Source organism: Rhincodon typus, chromosome 24 (assembly GCF_021869965.1).
Source record: "Rhincodon typus isolate 14 chromosome 24, sRhiTyp1.1, whole genome shotgun sequence".
In the NCBI taxonomy this organism is placed as follows: domain Eukaryota; kingdom Metazoa; phylum Chordata; class Chondrichthyes; order Orectolobiformes; family Rhincodontidae; genus Rhincodon; species Rhincodon typus.
In genome coordinates this window covers 25,291,035-25,303,896 of record NC_063355.1, presented here as the reverse complement: position 1 = coordinate 25,303,896, position 12,862 = coordinate 25,291,035, and the positions used below count along the sequence as shown (strand labels likewise).

At 39.6% G+C, this 12,862-nt stretch overlaps 1 protein-coding gene across 3 annotated transcripts in view; it reads left to right on the top strand.

The window, feature by feature from the left end:
• LOC109911046 (BRCA1-associated protein) overlaps window positions 1-9,727 on the top strand; it is a 29,952-nt gene extending 20,225 nt beyond the window's left edge. Inside the window, exons 10-11 of one of the 3 annotated variants that reach the window (XM_048611367.1) lie at window positions 6,126-6,215; window positions 9,514-9,727. In XM_048611367.1, the coding sequence (XP_048467324.1) occupies window positions 6,126-6,215; window positions 9,514-9,597 (174 nt within the window). In that variant the 3' untranslated portion in view covers window positions 9,598-9,727. Of the gene's footprint in view, window positions 1-45; window positions 1,187-6,125; window positions 6,216-9,513 lie in introns of those variants that run through there. The other 2 variants (XM_048611365.1, XM_048611366.1) reach the window with 2 other exon arrangements.
• Window positions 9,728-12,862: the final 3,135 nt, after the last annotated feature.

Sequence of the window (12,862 nt, the reverse complement as noted above, 5' to 3'; positions counted from 1 at the left end):
AGGCTCTCACCCAAGATAGAGTTCCTTAATGTGTTGTTTTCCCAGGCTCTCATTGTGGAATATCCTGACTGCGCACTTCTACGTAACTTTTTTGGTCTTGTGGAAAGCGTACCTACATTTCTTACATTCAGATACTGCTGTCCTTGCCTACACCCAGAGTAAAGCGAGATGCGACATGGTGAAGCTATTTTTGGTCACGCTGCAATGCCACTGAAATTTAGTTGGATGTGAATTTTTTTTCTGCACCAAAGTATTTGTTTATTTAAATGACATGTGCTGAAACCTTATACCTATAGATTTGTTCCTGTGGGTTATTTATTACTGTTTGAGTGAGCATTGCCTATTAGTAACTGAACCACCAGATGGACCAGTTTGTGAATTCTTTTATGGTTTGGTGTAAGCACATTGTTAATAAACTGATGTGGCATGGTGTTTCACATTGAGTATGCTTTGGTTCAGCCCATCCACCTCTCCCAATGGAAGAAAATTGAATAAAATGCAAAAATGAAATAGCTTCCTTTAAAGTTTAACTCATTTATAGAAGTAAATAGATGCTCCGCTAGTTAATAACTTGGATCTTACGTGCCGTTGTAAATGTTGCAGTTTTGCTGCTACCGAGAAGTTTTGGAAATTCCCAGTTTTGATAAAGCCAGTACAAGTGGCCTCTCCTTCCTTCCCTGTCACTGATAGTGGAAGCATTGAAAGTTAAGACAGAATGAGCAAGGATGTTAGTTGCCAGTAATCTGTTCTGCTGAGATTCTCCTGCTGTCATGTTCTGGCATACAGTAATTTCTCTCAAATGAACTGGCTTTTCTGGAGTTTGTAAAAGACTCAGGCCAAATAAACTGCATGTTAAACAATCAGTATGAAGTTTGTTTTGAGCTAACATGCTGTTGCGTGTATGTAAACAGCCCAGCTGAAATACAGAGCTGTCTGTGTCAAATCTTAAATGTACCAAGGGATGCTTTTGACTAGATCAGTTTCATTAGTTAATATTAATTGGTGCCTGTTTGTGGATATTGGAAAGCATAACTGGTTTCTTAAAATAAGTAGTACACTTGAGAAAAGTTCAATTCGTTTTCATAAATCAATATAGATACCTGTCCAAAATCTGTTCTAAACTGATCAAGATGAGCCATCAAATGTCAAAGCCTTCTCAAAGAAAATTTTCATGAATGTGTCAGGGGAGGCAATGGCCTGGTGGTATTATCACTGAACTGTTAATCCAGATAACGTTCTGGAACCTGGATTTGAATCCCACCATGGCAGATGGTGGAATTTGAATTCAATAAATTTCTGGAATTAAGAGTCTAATGATGACCATTGTCAATTGTCAGAAAACCCATCTTGTTCACTCACGTCCTTTAGACAAGGAAACTACCATCTTTACCTACCTGTGACAGCAATGTGGTTGACTCTTAACCACCCTCATGCCTCATCACATGAATGAATTTTAAAAATATGATCTTCACCAGTTCTGTCGGTAAATGATGGACTATACAGATGTATTTTAAATACAAGATGTTTTTCAAATCCTGCTTTGGGTATGAACTTACTGAGTGAGTGAGCTGGAGCACCAGATACCAACGACTGAGTAATAAGGCCGTGAGCATTTGGAGGGGGAAGAGGGTAATGTCCTAGATAACGTGGGAATATCTACTCTGAATCTAAAACTTGAATTACAGCCTGGAACTCTCAGCTAATAATTTACTCAATATTGTAGCAGTTGCCCTGGTGTGGCTTGGTAGAAAGTATGAAACTTACACAGTAAAAGACTTTTTTTGCTTTATCAAAGTGTATCTATCATCTGTTATTGAGGATCTCTCACTGATTGTGAGAATGAATACATTCTTTCAAGTTGCATTGATTTCTTCTAAAAATTTTCCAGATTCAATCCTTGGTTTGTCTCTGAAACAAGAGTTAAAGTCAGTCAAACTTCATATTCCAACCACTGTCTAACAGTTTCTCCTGGAAGTGTACCCATGTGTGAACTTATGGATGGAACTAGGTTCAGTGCTTCAATGATGTAACACTGCTCATGATTTAGTAGTCTGATGGTAACTGTCTGGATTTTCAGATGAAGTTTCATCATCTGGGAAAGGTTGCTGCCACCGAGTTTGCCTTCAATGCAGGAAGAGCAAACTTGTAAATAAATGCAATGTAGTGCAATTTTAACAGTTCATTTGAGAGTTTATTTGGTTAATTTATTCTCTGTCAATAAATTGTGTCTGAGTGCTGTTTCAAACTGAATTAAAACATATCTTGGCAAATGAGTTTTTCTCGTTTCCTACTGTTAATCCCATTTCTTCTGAAATGGGCATCTTTTGTTCCACTATGAGATAGCAAAGCAGCAGTTGGAACCTTGCTTTAATAATGTTCATGCAAGAGCCTTAGCTATTGTATGCTCAATTAGTATTGGAGGAAAGCAGAGGCCCTCCCATTTGAGCCAAATCTTGGGCTTATTTTCATCAATAGATACAAAGGTTAATAAATAGTGTTAGAGGCAGGATTTGTGACATTTCCTAAATCTCCTCAGTCATTGAGGCCAACTTCAGCACACAAAAGTACAATTTTTGATATTGGTTGTTTCTGTTCAGGTCATTGATTAAATTTGGCAGTTTACCAGTTTGTACAATTTAGTTTCATGCATTTATTGATTCATCATGAGAACTGATTCTAAATATTGTATCTAATAGTGAATTTGGAAACAGTTATGTCTTGTACATGTATGCTAGAGTACATGAGGGAAAAGCAATAAATTGCATAAGTTTTTGTCATAAAGTAAAATTATGATTCAAAAAGCAAATTCTTGTGGGCTGGAGTTTAATGTAACAAATTGGAATTCCAATGTGCTGTACCAGAGACTGAAGAGATTAATATCTGTGCTCCTGTTTTCTACTGCTAACATCCCAACCCTTAGTAAGAACATTTGGGTTGAAGTCCACTCCAGGAGCACAAAAATCGAGGTCTGCACGCCAGAACAATACAAAGGAAGTACTGCATTATTGGAAATGCTATGTTTATCTCACAATCAAAATCACCCCAGCAAACCAAGGCATGTAAATAACAAGTGGGACAGAACACCAACGCTTCACCAGAGGCGCACTGATGATGTTACCTAGCAGGGTGACGAAACGTCTGCAGCCAAACACACCACCTCGGCGAGCAAGTCTGCAACCTCATTCACAACCCGAGCTACAAATCTTCTCAAAAACTTTAAAACACCCTCAAACTGGCCCGCAGTTGGGAGACAAATGCCATCCGTTTGATGGCGACCCGCAAACAACTATACTTCCCGCATGAATGCCTCAGAAAACAGGTACGACCACAAAGCCTGAAATATGTAAACCACCTATCAACAATTCACAGGCATGGAGAACAGCTGCACAGAACGGCCGCAGAATGATAAGGATTTTAATCAATGATGCCCACAACCACCCCCATAAATACGAGCGGGAAATTGCGTGCCAAAAAACTTTGTACTTCAACCCAACCAACCAAGAATGGACAACCACAGTGGAACAAGCCATCACCATACAACAACAGAGGGCCAGAAAAAAGAAAAGAATAGTCCTACAAGACAAACTATCCAAACTCACTCACAACAACGACATGGACAACAGAAACATGGATCAAGAACATCTCAGACTGACCACTTACAGACACTGAGAACACTGTCCCAGTATGCGGAATAAACTATAACTACAGAGACGCTAAAAAAAAGACTTCCTGGCTGCGCTGGAATCGACACTGAAGAGCAGCGGAGTCACAGAAGAAATACAACAGACCATCAGACAGACGATAGTCCCAATACTGAGCAAAAAGGGTAAGTGGAACACCTTCAACACAAGAAAGCCCTGGAAAGACTCAAGATAGACAGAAACATTGTAATCCTACCGGTGGACAAAGGACGCATGACGGGTAATCCTTAACAGAGCTCAATACATTGAGAAAGCCAATGCACTACTAGCAGATACTGACACCTACCAACAGATGGTGATAGACTCAACACCACAATTAGGGAACTGGATCCCAACAACCCTGAAGAAATTACACAGCTCAGGCGACATCAGCAAGACCGACTACCAAAAAATAAAGCCAGAGGGATCCAATACTGCTTCTATGAACTCCCTAAGGTACACAAGCCAGGGGTCCCCCTCAGAACCATTGTGTCACTACCAGGCATACCAACATATAGACTAGCCAAACAATTACAACGGAAACTGAAATACTTAGTTGGCAACACTACCCATTCTATCCATTCGTCCCAAGAATTCCTCAACATTATCAAGGACACTAGAATAGAAGAGGATGAGATAATGGTATCCTTCGACGTAACAGCATTATTTACATCCATTAACATCTACCTAGGCAAAGAGACAGTTGTCACACCGCTGGACAAATCTGGAAGGTAGACACTCCATGACACCCAAATCATCAACAAGGACAGCACCCTGAAACTGCTGGATCTGTGCCTCACTTTACCTTCAACAGCCATATATTTAAACAAATCAACAGAACATCAATGGGATCCCCAATATCAGGACTGATAGCAGAAGCAGTAATGCAAAGATAAGAATGGATAGTGCTCCCCACTATCCAACTCAAACTCTGGGTCCGCTAGGTAGATGACACCTTTGTGATTATCAAACGCACAAGACTAGAAGAAACTCACTGACACATAAACAACATCCTCACCGGAATAAAAGTCACAAAAGAAGAAGACAACAACAACTGACTACCCTTCCTGGATGTAATGGTGGAAAGCAAGAACAACGGGGAACTCCAGATTAGCGTACGCAGAAAGACAATATAAACAGACCAGATATTTAATTACACCAGCAACCATCCCAACACCCATAAACAGGACACTATTCAAATGGGCCACAACACACTGCAGCAACCCGGAATTGCGCAAAGCAGAACAGGTGACCTTATACGGAGTTTTTAAAAGGAATGGATACCCAAAAAGCACAACCCACCTTTACCTCCGCAACAGTTGACACAACACGACCAGACACACTAGTCACCCTACCATACATCAGGGACATATCAGAGATGACCACAAGACTACTCAGACCTCTAGGTTTCAGGGTAGCCTACAAACCAACAACCACCCTGCGACAGTTACTGACGAACGTAAAGTATTCCATACCCACAACCAAGAAAACTCATGTAATATACAAAATATTGTGCAATGACTGTGGGAAACATTACATAGGCCAAACTGGAAGAAAACTGGCAATAAGGATACACGAACACCAACTAGCCACCAAGAGACACAACCAATTCTCACTGTTGTCAATATACACAGATGAAGAAGGACACGAATTTGACTGGGACAACACATTCATAATAGCACAAGCCAAACAGAGACGTTCCAGGGAATTCCTAGAGGCCTGGCATTCCGACCGGAACTCTGTTAACAAATACACTCAACTAAACAGATGTACAAATCACTGAAGAACAAAACCAGAAGTAATACCAACCACCCTAGCAAGCTGAGGCATATAAATAACAAGTGGGACGGAACACCAACGTTTCACCTGAGGCGCACTGACAATGTTATCTAGCAGGGTGACAAAACATTTGCAACCAAACCCACCGGCTCGGTGAGCAAGTCTGCAGCCTCAATCGCTAAAATATGTTATTTGTTTATTATTACGTTGCTGTTTGTGTGAGCTTCCTGTGTACAAATTGATTGTGGCATTTCCTTCATTACAGTAATGACTTTAAAAGTATTTCACTGGCACTGAAGACACTTTTGTGATGTCCACTGTTCATGCAAGGCATTGTACAAATGAGCCTTTTTTCAGTAATAAGAGGTGCTTTGTGTTAGCTAGTCAAATTCCAGCTTATTCTGCGACTTGCAACCTTGAATCTAAAATAATAATGGCTACTTGCCAACATTTCTCTGCAAGGGAAATATCCCGAAATAGAAATGTAAATCAAAATGGTGTTTAAACTTATTAAACGGATAGTTGCTTTTTTAGTACAGTACTTAAGATTTTCACAGAAAAAACTGTTCAAATTTATCCAGCAGTGCACCTCCAACATGTTTCATGTTCTGTGTGAACCCTTTTATGAAAATGATTTAATAGATTTTGTAAACCTTTTCTTGACAGTATTCATACCTCCTGACTAGTCAGCTAGAATCTCAACGCATCTACTGGGAAAACAAAATAGTACATTTGGAGAAGGATGCAGCAGAAGAGGTAAATTAATTTTGTTAATGATTCTTTTTCACTCTTGCCATTCTTGTTCTAGAAAGTGGGAGAACATAATCTGTTCTTTCTAATATTGTACAGATTCTGGAATGATTCCTGTGGGTTGGATGCTCACAAATGTCACCTATTTTTTAAGAAGTAATCGGAAGCAAAAACTGGGAACTATAGATTTATTGGCCTTACAGTAGTAGTAGGTGTTGCTGGCTGGGCCAGCATTTATTGCCCAACCCTAATTGTCATAGGGTAGTTAAGAATCAAACATATTGCTATGGGTCTGGAGTCACAAGTAGGATAGAGCAGGTAAGGATGACAGATTTCTTTCCCAAAGTGACATTAGCGAACCAGATGGTTTTTATGATGATTCACAATGGTTACTTGGTCATTATTAGGCCAACCCTCTCTTCCAGATTTTATTGAATTCACATTTCACCATCTTCATGGTGGGATTCAAATCCATGTCCCAAAGCATTAGGCTGAGGTTCTGGATTCCAGTAACATTACCACTATGTCACTGTCTCCCCTAAAGCTAGAAACCATTATAAAAGATAGGAGAAATAGGCTGGTTGGTAATGATCTAATTAGGCATTGTTAGCATAGATTTGCAAATAGGAAATCATGCTTGATGAATTTGTTGGAGATTTTCAAGATGTTCCTAACCAAATTTATAAACCAGATGGGGTGGACGTCGCATACTTAGACTTTCAAAAGGCTTTTGATAAAGCCCCACACAGGAGGCTGGTTAGAAATGTTAAAGCATATGGGATAGAAGGTAATGTCCTGGCATTGATTAAATTGGCTAAGAGACAGAAAATAGTGCAAGAATAAACAGGTCATTCTAACGTTGGCAGGCTGTGAGTAGTGGGCTACCACAGGGATCATACTTGGGCTCCCTCTGTTCAACAATCTATAATCGATGATTTGAAGATGAGGACCATATTTCTAAATTCGTGAATGATACGAAGTGAAGTGGGAATATGTGCTGTGAGGAAGATGTAAAGTGGTGGCTTCAGGAGGATTTGGATAGGCTTAGTGAATGGGAATATAATGTGGGGGAGAAACAGATGTGCAGAGTAATTCTTAAATGATAAGAGGTTGGAAAGTGTAGGTGTACAAAAGGACCGAAGTGTCCTTGTTGATAAATCACTGAAGGCTCATGTGTAGGCGCAAGCTATTAGCAAGGCTAATGAAATGTTGGCCTTTAATGCAACAGATGTTGAATACTGGAATAGTGAAATTGGGCTCCAATTCTATTGAATTTGGTTACACTGCATCTGGAGCACTGTGTAGCTTTAGTTTCCTTATCATAGGAAAGATATTATAGATGCAGGTAAGATGTTTCATCGGGAGGTGTTCTAAAACCAGGGAGCGCTATTTTTTAAAAAAAAGGGATGGCAATTCAGTCTGAGATGAAGAGAAGTTCTTTTAAATCAAGAGTTGTGAACCTTTGGAATTTTCTACCACAGAGGGCTGTGGAAGGACAGTCTTTCAATATGCTTATGGTAGAAATTAGTATGATTACCAGTGGCATAGGGGGTTATTGCGGTGGTGCCGATAAAAGGCATCAAAGTGTTTGATCAGGCATGACCATATTGAATGGTGGGGTGGACTCAATAGGCTGAATGACCTATTTCTTTTCCAATGCTCCAGTGTTCTGGATAGTACAGACGTACGCAGACACACATGTAAATATGCAGTGTACACATGTTTCAAAAATGTCAATGGAATGCTGATTTAATCTCTGGTGGATTTGGGAGGTAGAAATGAGGGTATTGGGGGAAATCTTTGCTTTTCTGGATAGTATCGTGGAATCTTTAACACAGCCTGAATGGGATGAGGTTAAATGCTTCATCAAAATATGGAGACGCTCAACAGGCCAGGCAGCATCTTTGGAAAGACAATTCAAATTAATTGTTTTTGAGCCAATGGCCTTTCACCAGTGGATGGTGATTTGGTTGGTTGCTTTCCCATCCATTGCTTGACTTGTGATCTGCTTATCCCACTGGTTCCCAGCACAGTCACTTGCACACATCTATTCCTTCTGCCATGGCCAAGTCTTTCTTGGCCAACCTGTTTGCCCAGCTACTTAGCCTGAGTGCTTAGAGGTTCATCTACCCTTAATGATTCCAGATCATCCAAATGTTTTTTTGATCTACCTACATTTCCAGTCTAAGTGATTCTAAGAAGAAAACAAAATTGATGAATATGGAGGAGAAACAGTTCAGTTTCAGGCCATTGAGTTTTCATTAGATTCAGAGTCAGTCTGCTTGCTGACTTATATAAATTAAGTCCTTGTCGGCACCAAACCAGAGTGGTTTCTTCTCTAATGAGAACTGAAAGAGGAGTATGAGAGATGATGGTCAAAATTTTAATGGGAATGAGAAATAAAGGAGGTGACAGGTGAATCAGAAGAATGAGAAATGAAGGATTTGAGAGTTAACCGATATGGACAATAAAGTAGAAGGAGGATCATGAGAGCTGGAAGTAAAGAAGCATTAAAGCACGTTTCAGGCTAATGAATGTTTTTTCTCTATGCAAGGGAAGAGGAGGGTTGACCTGACTGAAGTCTTGAAGGGTTTGATGTGGAAGCTGTACAGATGATGCAGACTTCATGTTAATCAGACTCTCACTGATGTCCTCATTTATGGTAATAGATTAAGCAGTCGGAATGACTTAAACTAATAGTCAGCGGAGGGTAATTACAGAGAGAAAAAAAAGTACTTAACGTGGAAAAGATTACAGTTTATGTGCAGACGCTGACAATACAGCAGGAAGGTATACGGGAATACAGTGATATAAATGGTTTGACAAAAAAATGGCAATTAAATAAACTTTGTGTGGGATTTGGGGAAACATAGACATGAATGTTCTTTATATTCTGAGTCTTTGGAGTAAAATGGAACATTTAGATAGACCAGCCAGATATCTTGGGCATCACAAAGACCTGGTTCAGCAATGACATTAGGTAAACATTCTGGCATATGGATTACTTTGGAAGTACAAATCTGTGAATGGTTGCTGCACTGGAAGTGCTATAGATTTTGAGGGAAAGGACTTGATTATAATACATGAGTTTACTGGATGCAAATACAAACAAGATAACAAAGCAGTGAGTGGGGTTGGGAAATGTGATGCTAACTATGGACAATTTCTGTAGGTCATTCCTTCAGGAGAAGATTAGTCATTCACAGGAGATGTGACAGGAACAGATGCAGTTGTTTGCTGTCTTTTAAAATAAAAATCTATAAAAGAACAGGATTGGAGCTAAGACTCGATTTGTCACTTCTAGATTGTTACACAGACCAATTGGCCAATGGGCCCACATGGGAATGCCATCACTGGATATGATATTGCAAATAATCAGAAGATATAGAACAGGTAAAATACCAGAACACCTTGACAACTGTAAGCACAATATGGTAAAGGATCGAAAAGAAGAAGACAATAGAAACAGTCAATAAAGTCATAGAGCTGTACAGCATGGAAACAGACTCATCCATGCCAACCAGATATCCTAAATTAATCTAGTTTCGTTTGCCAGCATTTGGCCCATATCCCACTAAACCCTTCCTATTCATGTATCCTCCAGATGCCTTTTAAATGTTGTAATTGTACCAGCCTCCTTCACTTCCTCTGGCAGCTCATTCCATACATGCACCACCTTCTGCGTGAAAAGTTTGCCCCTTAGGTCCCTTTTTAAATCTTTCCCCTTTCACCTTAAACCAATGCCGTCTAGGTTTGGACTCCCCTACCCTGGGGAAAAGTCCTTGGCTATTCACCACTGTCCATGCCCCTCATTATTTTATAAACTTCTATAAGGTCGCCCTTCAGCCTCCGAGACTCCAAGTAAAATAGCCCCAGCCTATTCAGTCTTTTCCTATAGCTCAAGCCCTCCAACCCTGACAACATCCTTGTAAATATTTTCTGTACCCTTCCAAGTTTGACAACATCTTTTCTATAGCAGGGAAACCAGAATTGAATGCAGTATTCCAAAAGTGGCCTAATCAATGTCATGACACCCCAACCTTTATACTCAATGCACTGACCAATAAAGGCAAGCGTACCAAATGCCACTTTCACAATCCTGTCTACCTGCAATTCCACTTTCAAGGAACAATGAACATGCACTCCAAGGTCTCTTTGTTTGGCAACACTCCCCAGGACCTTACTATGAAGTGTATACATTCTGCCCTGATTTGCCTTACCAAAACAGAGCACCTCACATTTATCTAAATTAAACTCCATGTACGAATCCTCAGCCCATCTGATCAAGGTCCTGTTGTACTTTGAGGTAACATTTGCTGTCTACTACACCAACAATTTTGGTGTCATCTGCAAACTTACTAGCCATGCCTTCTATGTTCACATCCAAATTGTTGACCTAAGTGTTGCACAGATTCTGAGGGGATGAAGAATCAGCTAAGGGAACTGAGCAATAGCACCCTTGGAAGAAAAGAACATGGAAAAACATAGGAGCAGGCCATTCAGCCTCTCAAGCCTACTCTGCCATTCTAGATCACGGCTGATCATCTATCTCAATGCCATATTCCCATGTTATCACCATATCATTTGATGTCATTACTGACTAGAAAACTGTCAATTAATGAGTTTTTACAATCTCTGCAGTAGTGAATTCCAAAAATTCATTGTTGTATAATGTCTCAAGTTAATATGCAGTAAACCTTTAAGAGACTGCTCATTACCATTTCATAGCATGTGACCTAATGGTATAAATGTATCAGATTCTATTTTAACTGGTGCCAATTGAAGCATAACATAACTTGAAGCTAACAGAAGTGTGCTACTGTTTGTGACCAAATAGTTTACTATTAGCCCAGGCACTCTAGTACCTGTGACTGTAATATATGTAGATATCAGAAACTAATAAACATCAGCTAAATCTTTTGATATCATGTTGGCCACATCGTTGTCTTCTGCTACAGGAATAGAAGTGTTGCTGCGTAAAGTTAAATACCATTCTGGAGGCAAAACTCACGTGACCGTGGCAGATCTTTCACAGGATGGTGAATGAAGAAATTCCTCTTCATCTGAAGCCTAAATGACTTGTCATTTGCTTTAAGACTGTGTACCCCACAGCTAGGGGAACTGTCCTTTTCTTGCATCTACTCCGCCCATCCCTTTAAGAATTTTGTAGGTTTATATGAGATCGCCCCTTATTCTTCTAAATGTCAAATAGTACAGGCCCAATCAATCTCTCCTCCTAGAATAGTCACACCACCCCAGGAATCAGTCAAGTGAACCTCAGCTGCACCCACTATGGTAACAAGTATATTTTCCTTTGGTCTGGCAGCACCTGTGAAGAAAAAAAAATCAGAGTTAACATTTCAGTTCCAGTGACCCTTCCTCAGAACTCCCCAGTTCTGAGGAAGGCTCATTGGACCTGAAATGTTAACTCTGATTTTTTCTTCACAGATGCTGCCAGGCCGGCTGAGCTTTTCCAGCAATTTTTGTTTTTGTTCCTGATTTACAGCATCCGCAATTCTTTTGGCTTTTATTCTCCTTTGGGCAAGGAGACCAGAACTGCGCACACTATTCCAGGTGCAGTCTCACCAATATTCTGAAAATCGAAACAAAACTTCTTTGTTCCTGTATGCAAATCTTTTTTTAATAAAAGCCAGCATACTGTTTGCCTTCTGAATTGCTTGCTGCTTCTGCATGCTAGCTTCCAGTGACTTATGAATAAGGATACTTTCTTCCGTTTGGACATCAACACCTTACGATTGCTCATCAGAAATACTCTGCATCTTAGTTGCTTCTGCCAAAGTAGATAACCTCAAATTTAGCCATTCTCTGTTCCATCTGCTGTAGTTTTACCAACTCACTCAGCCTGTCTAAATTCCCTTGAAACGTCTTTGCATCCTCCCCACAACATGCAAGCCCACCAAGTTTTGTATTAGTTATAAACTTGAAAATATCACAACTGAACCTTACACCCAAATTATTAATATAGTTTTGTGAACAGCTAGAACCCAAGCAGTTGGATTCATTGGTCAAAGCCTACACTCTGTTTTTGCCTGTTAATTGATCCTCAGTTTTTGCTAATCTATTCCTTTTTACTTACCTATGGAAACTTTTACAAACAATTTTGGTTTCTTTGTTTTACATTCATATTCTGTTCTCTCTTTCTTCATAAATTTCTTGATCTACCTTTGCTGAATTCTAAAATTGTCCCAATTTTCAAGCTTATGACATTTTCTGGCAACTTTGTAAGCTATAGACAGGCCTAGAAATATCACGCCATGTCCGGATATAACCATTACTTAAAAAAAAAAAGCAATTAAAGGCATCAAAACGAAATTAATATAAAGAAAAGAGAAATTGTTCTTAAGTGATTAAGTTACAGCTAGGTTTTAACAAACATAAAAATAAGGCAATAAGGCTCTTGTAGCATTGTGGTAGTGTCCTTATCTCTGGTCCAGAAGGCTTGGTGCAAGTCCCCCTGCTCCAGAGATGTGTCATAACATCTAAACATGCTGGCTTAAAAATAAGGCAAAGGAGGTATAAGAAGCAATTCGGAGTTCACAATGAGGCTCGGATGGCATGGAAATAATAATATAATTCTTAATGTCTTTCTACAAATATATTTGTAACACACAACTTTATTTAAAATTTCAGGG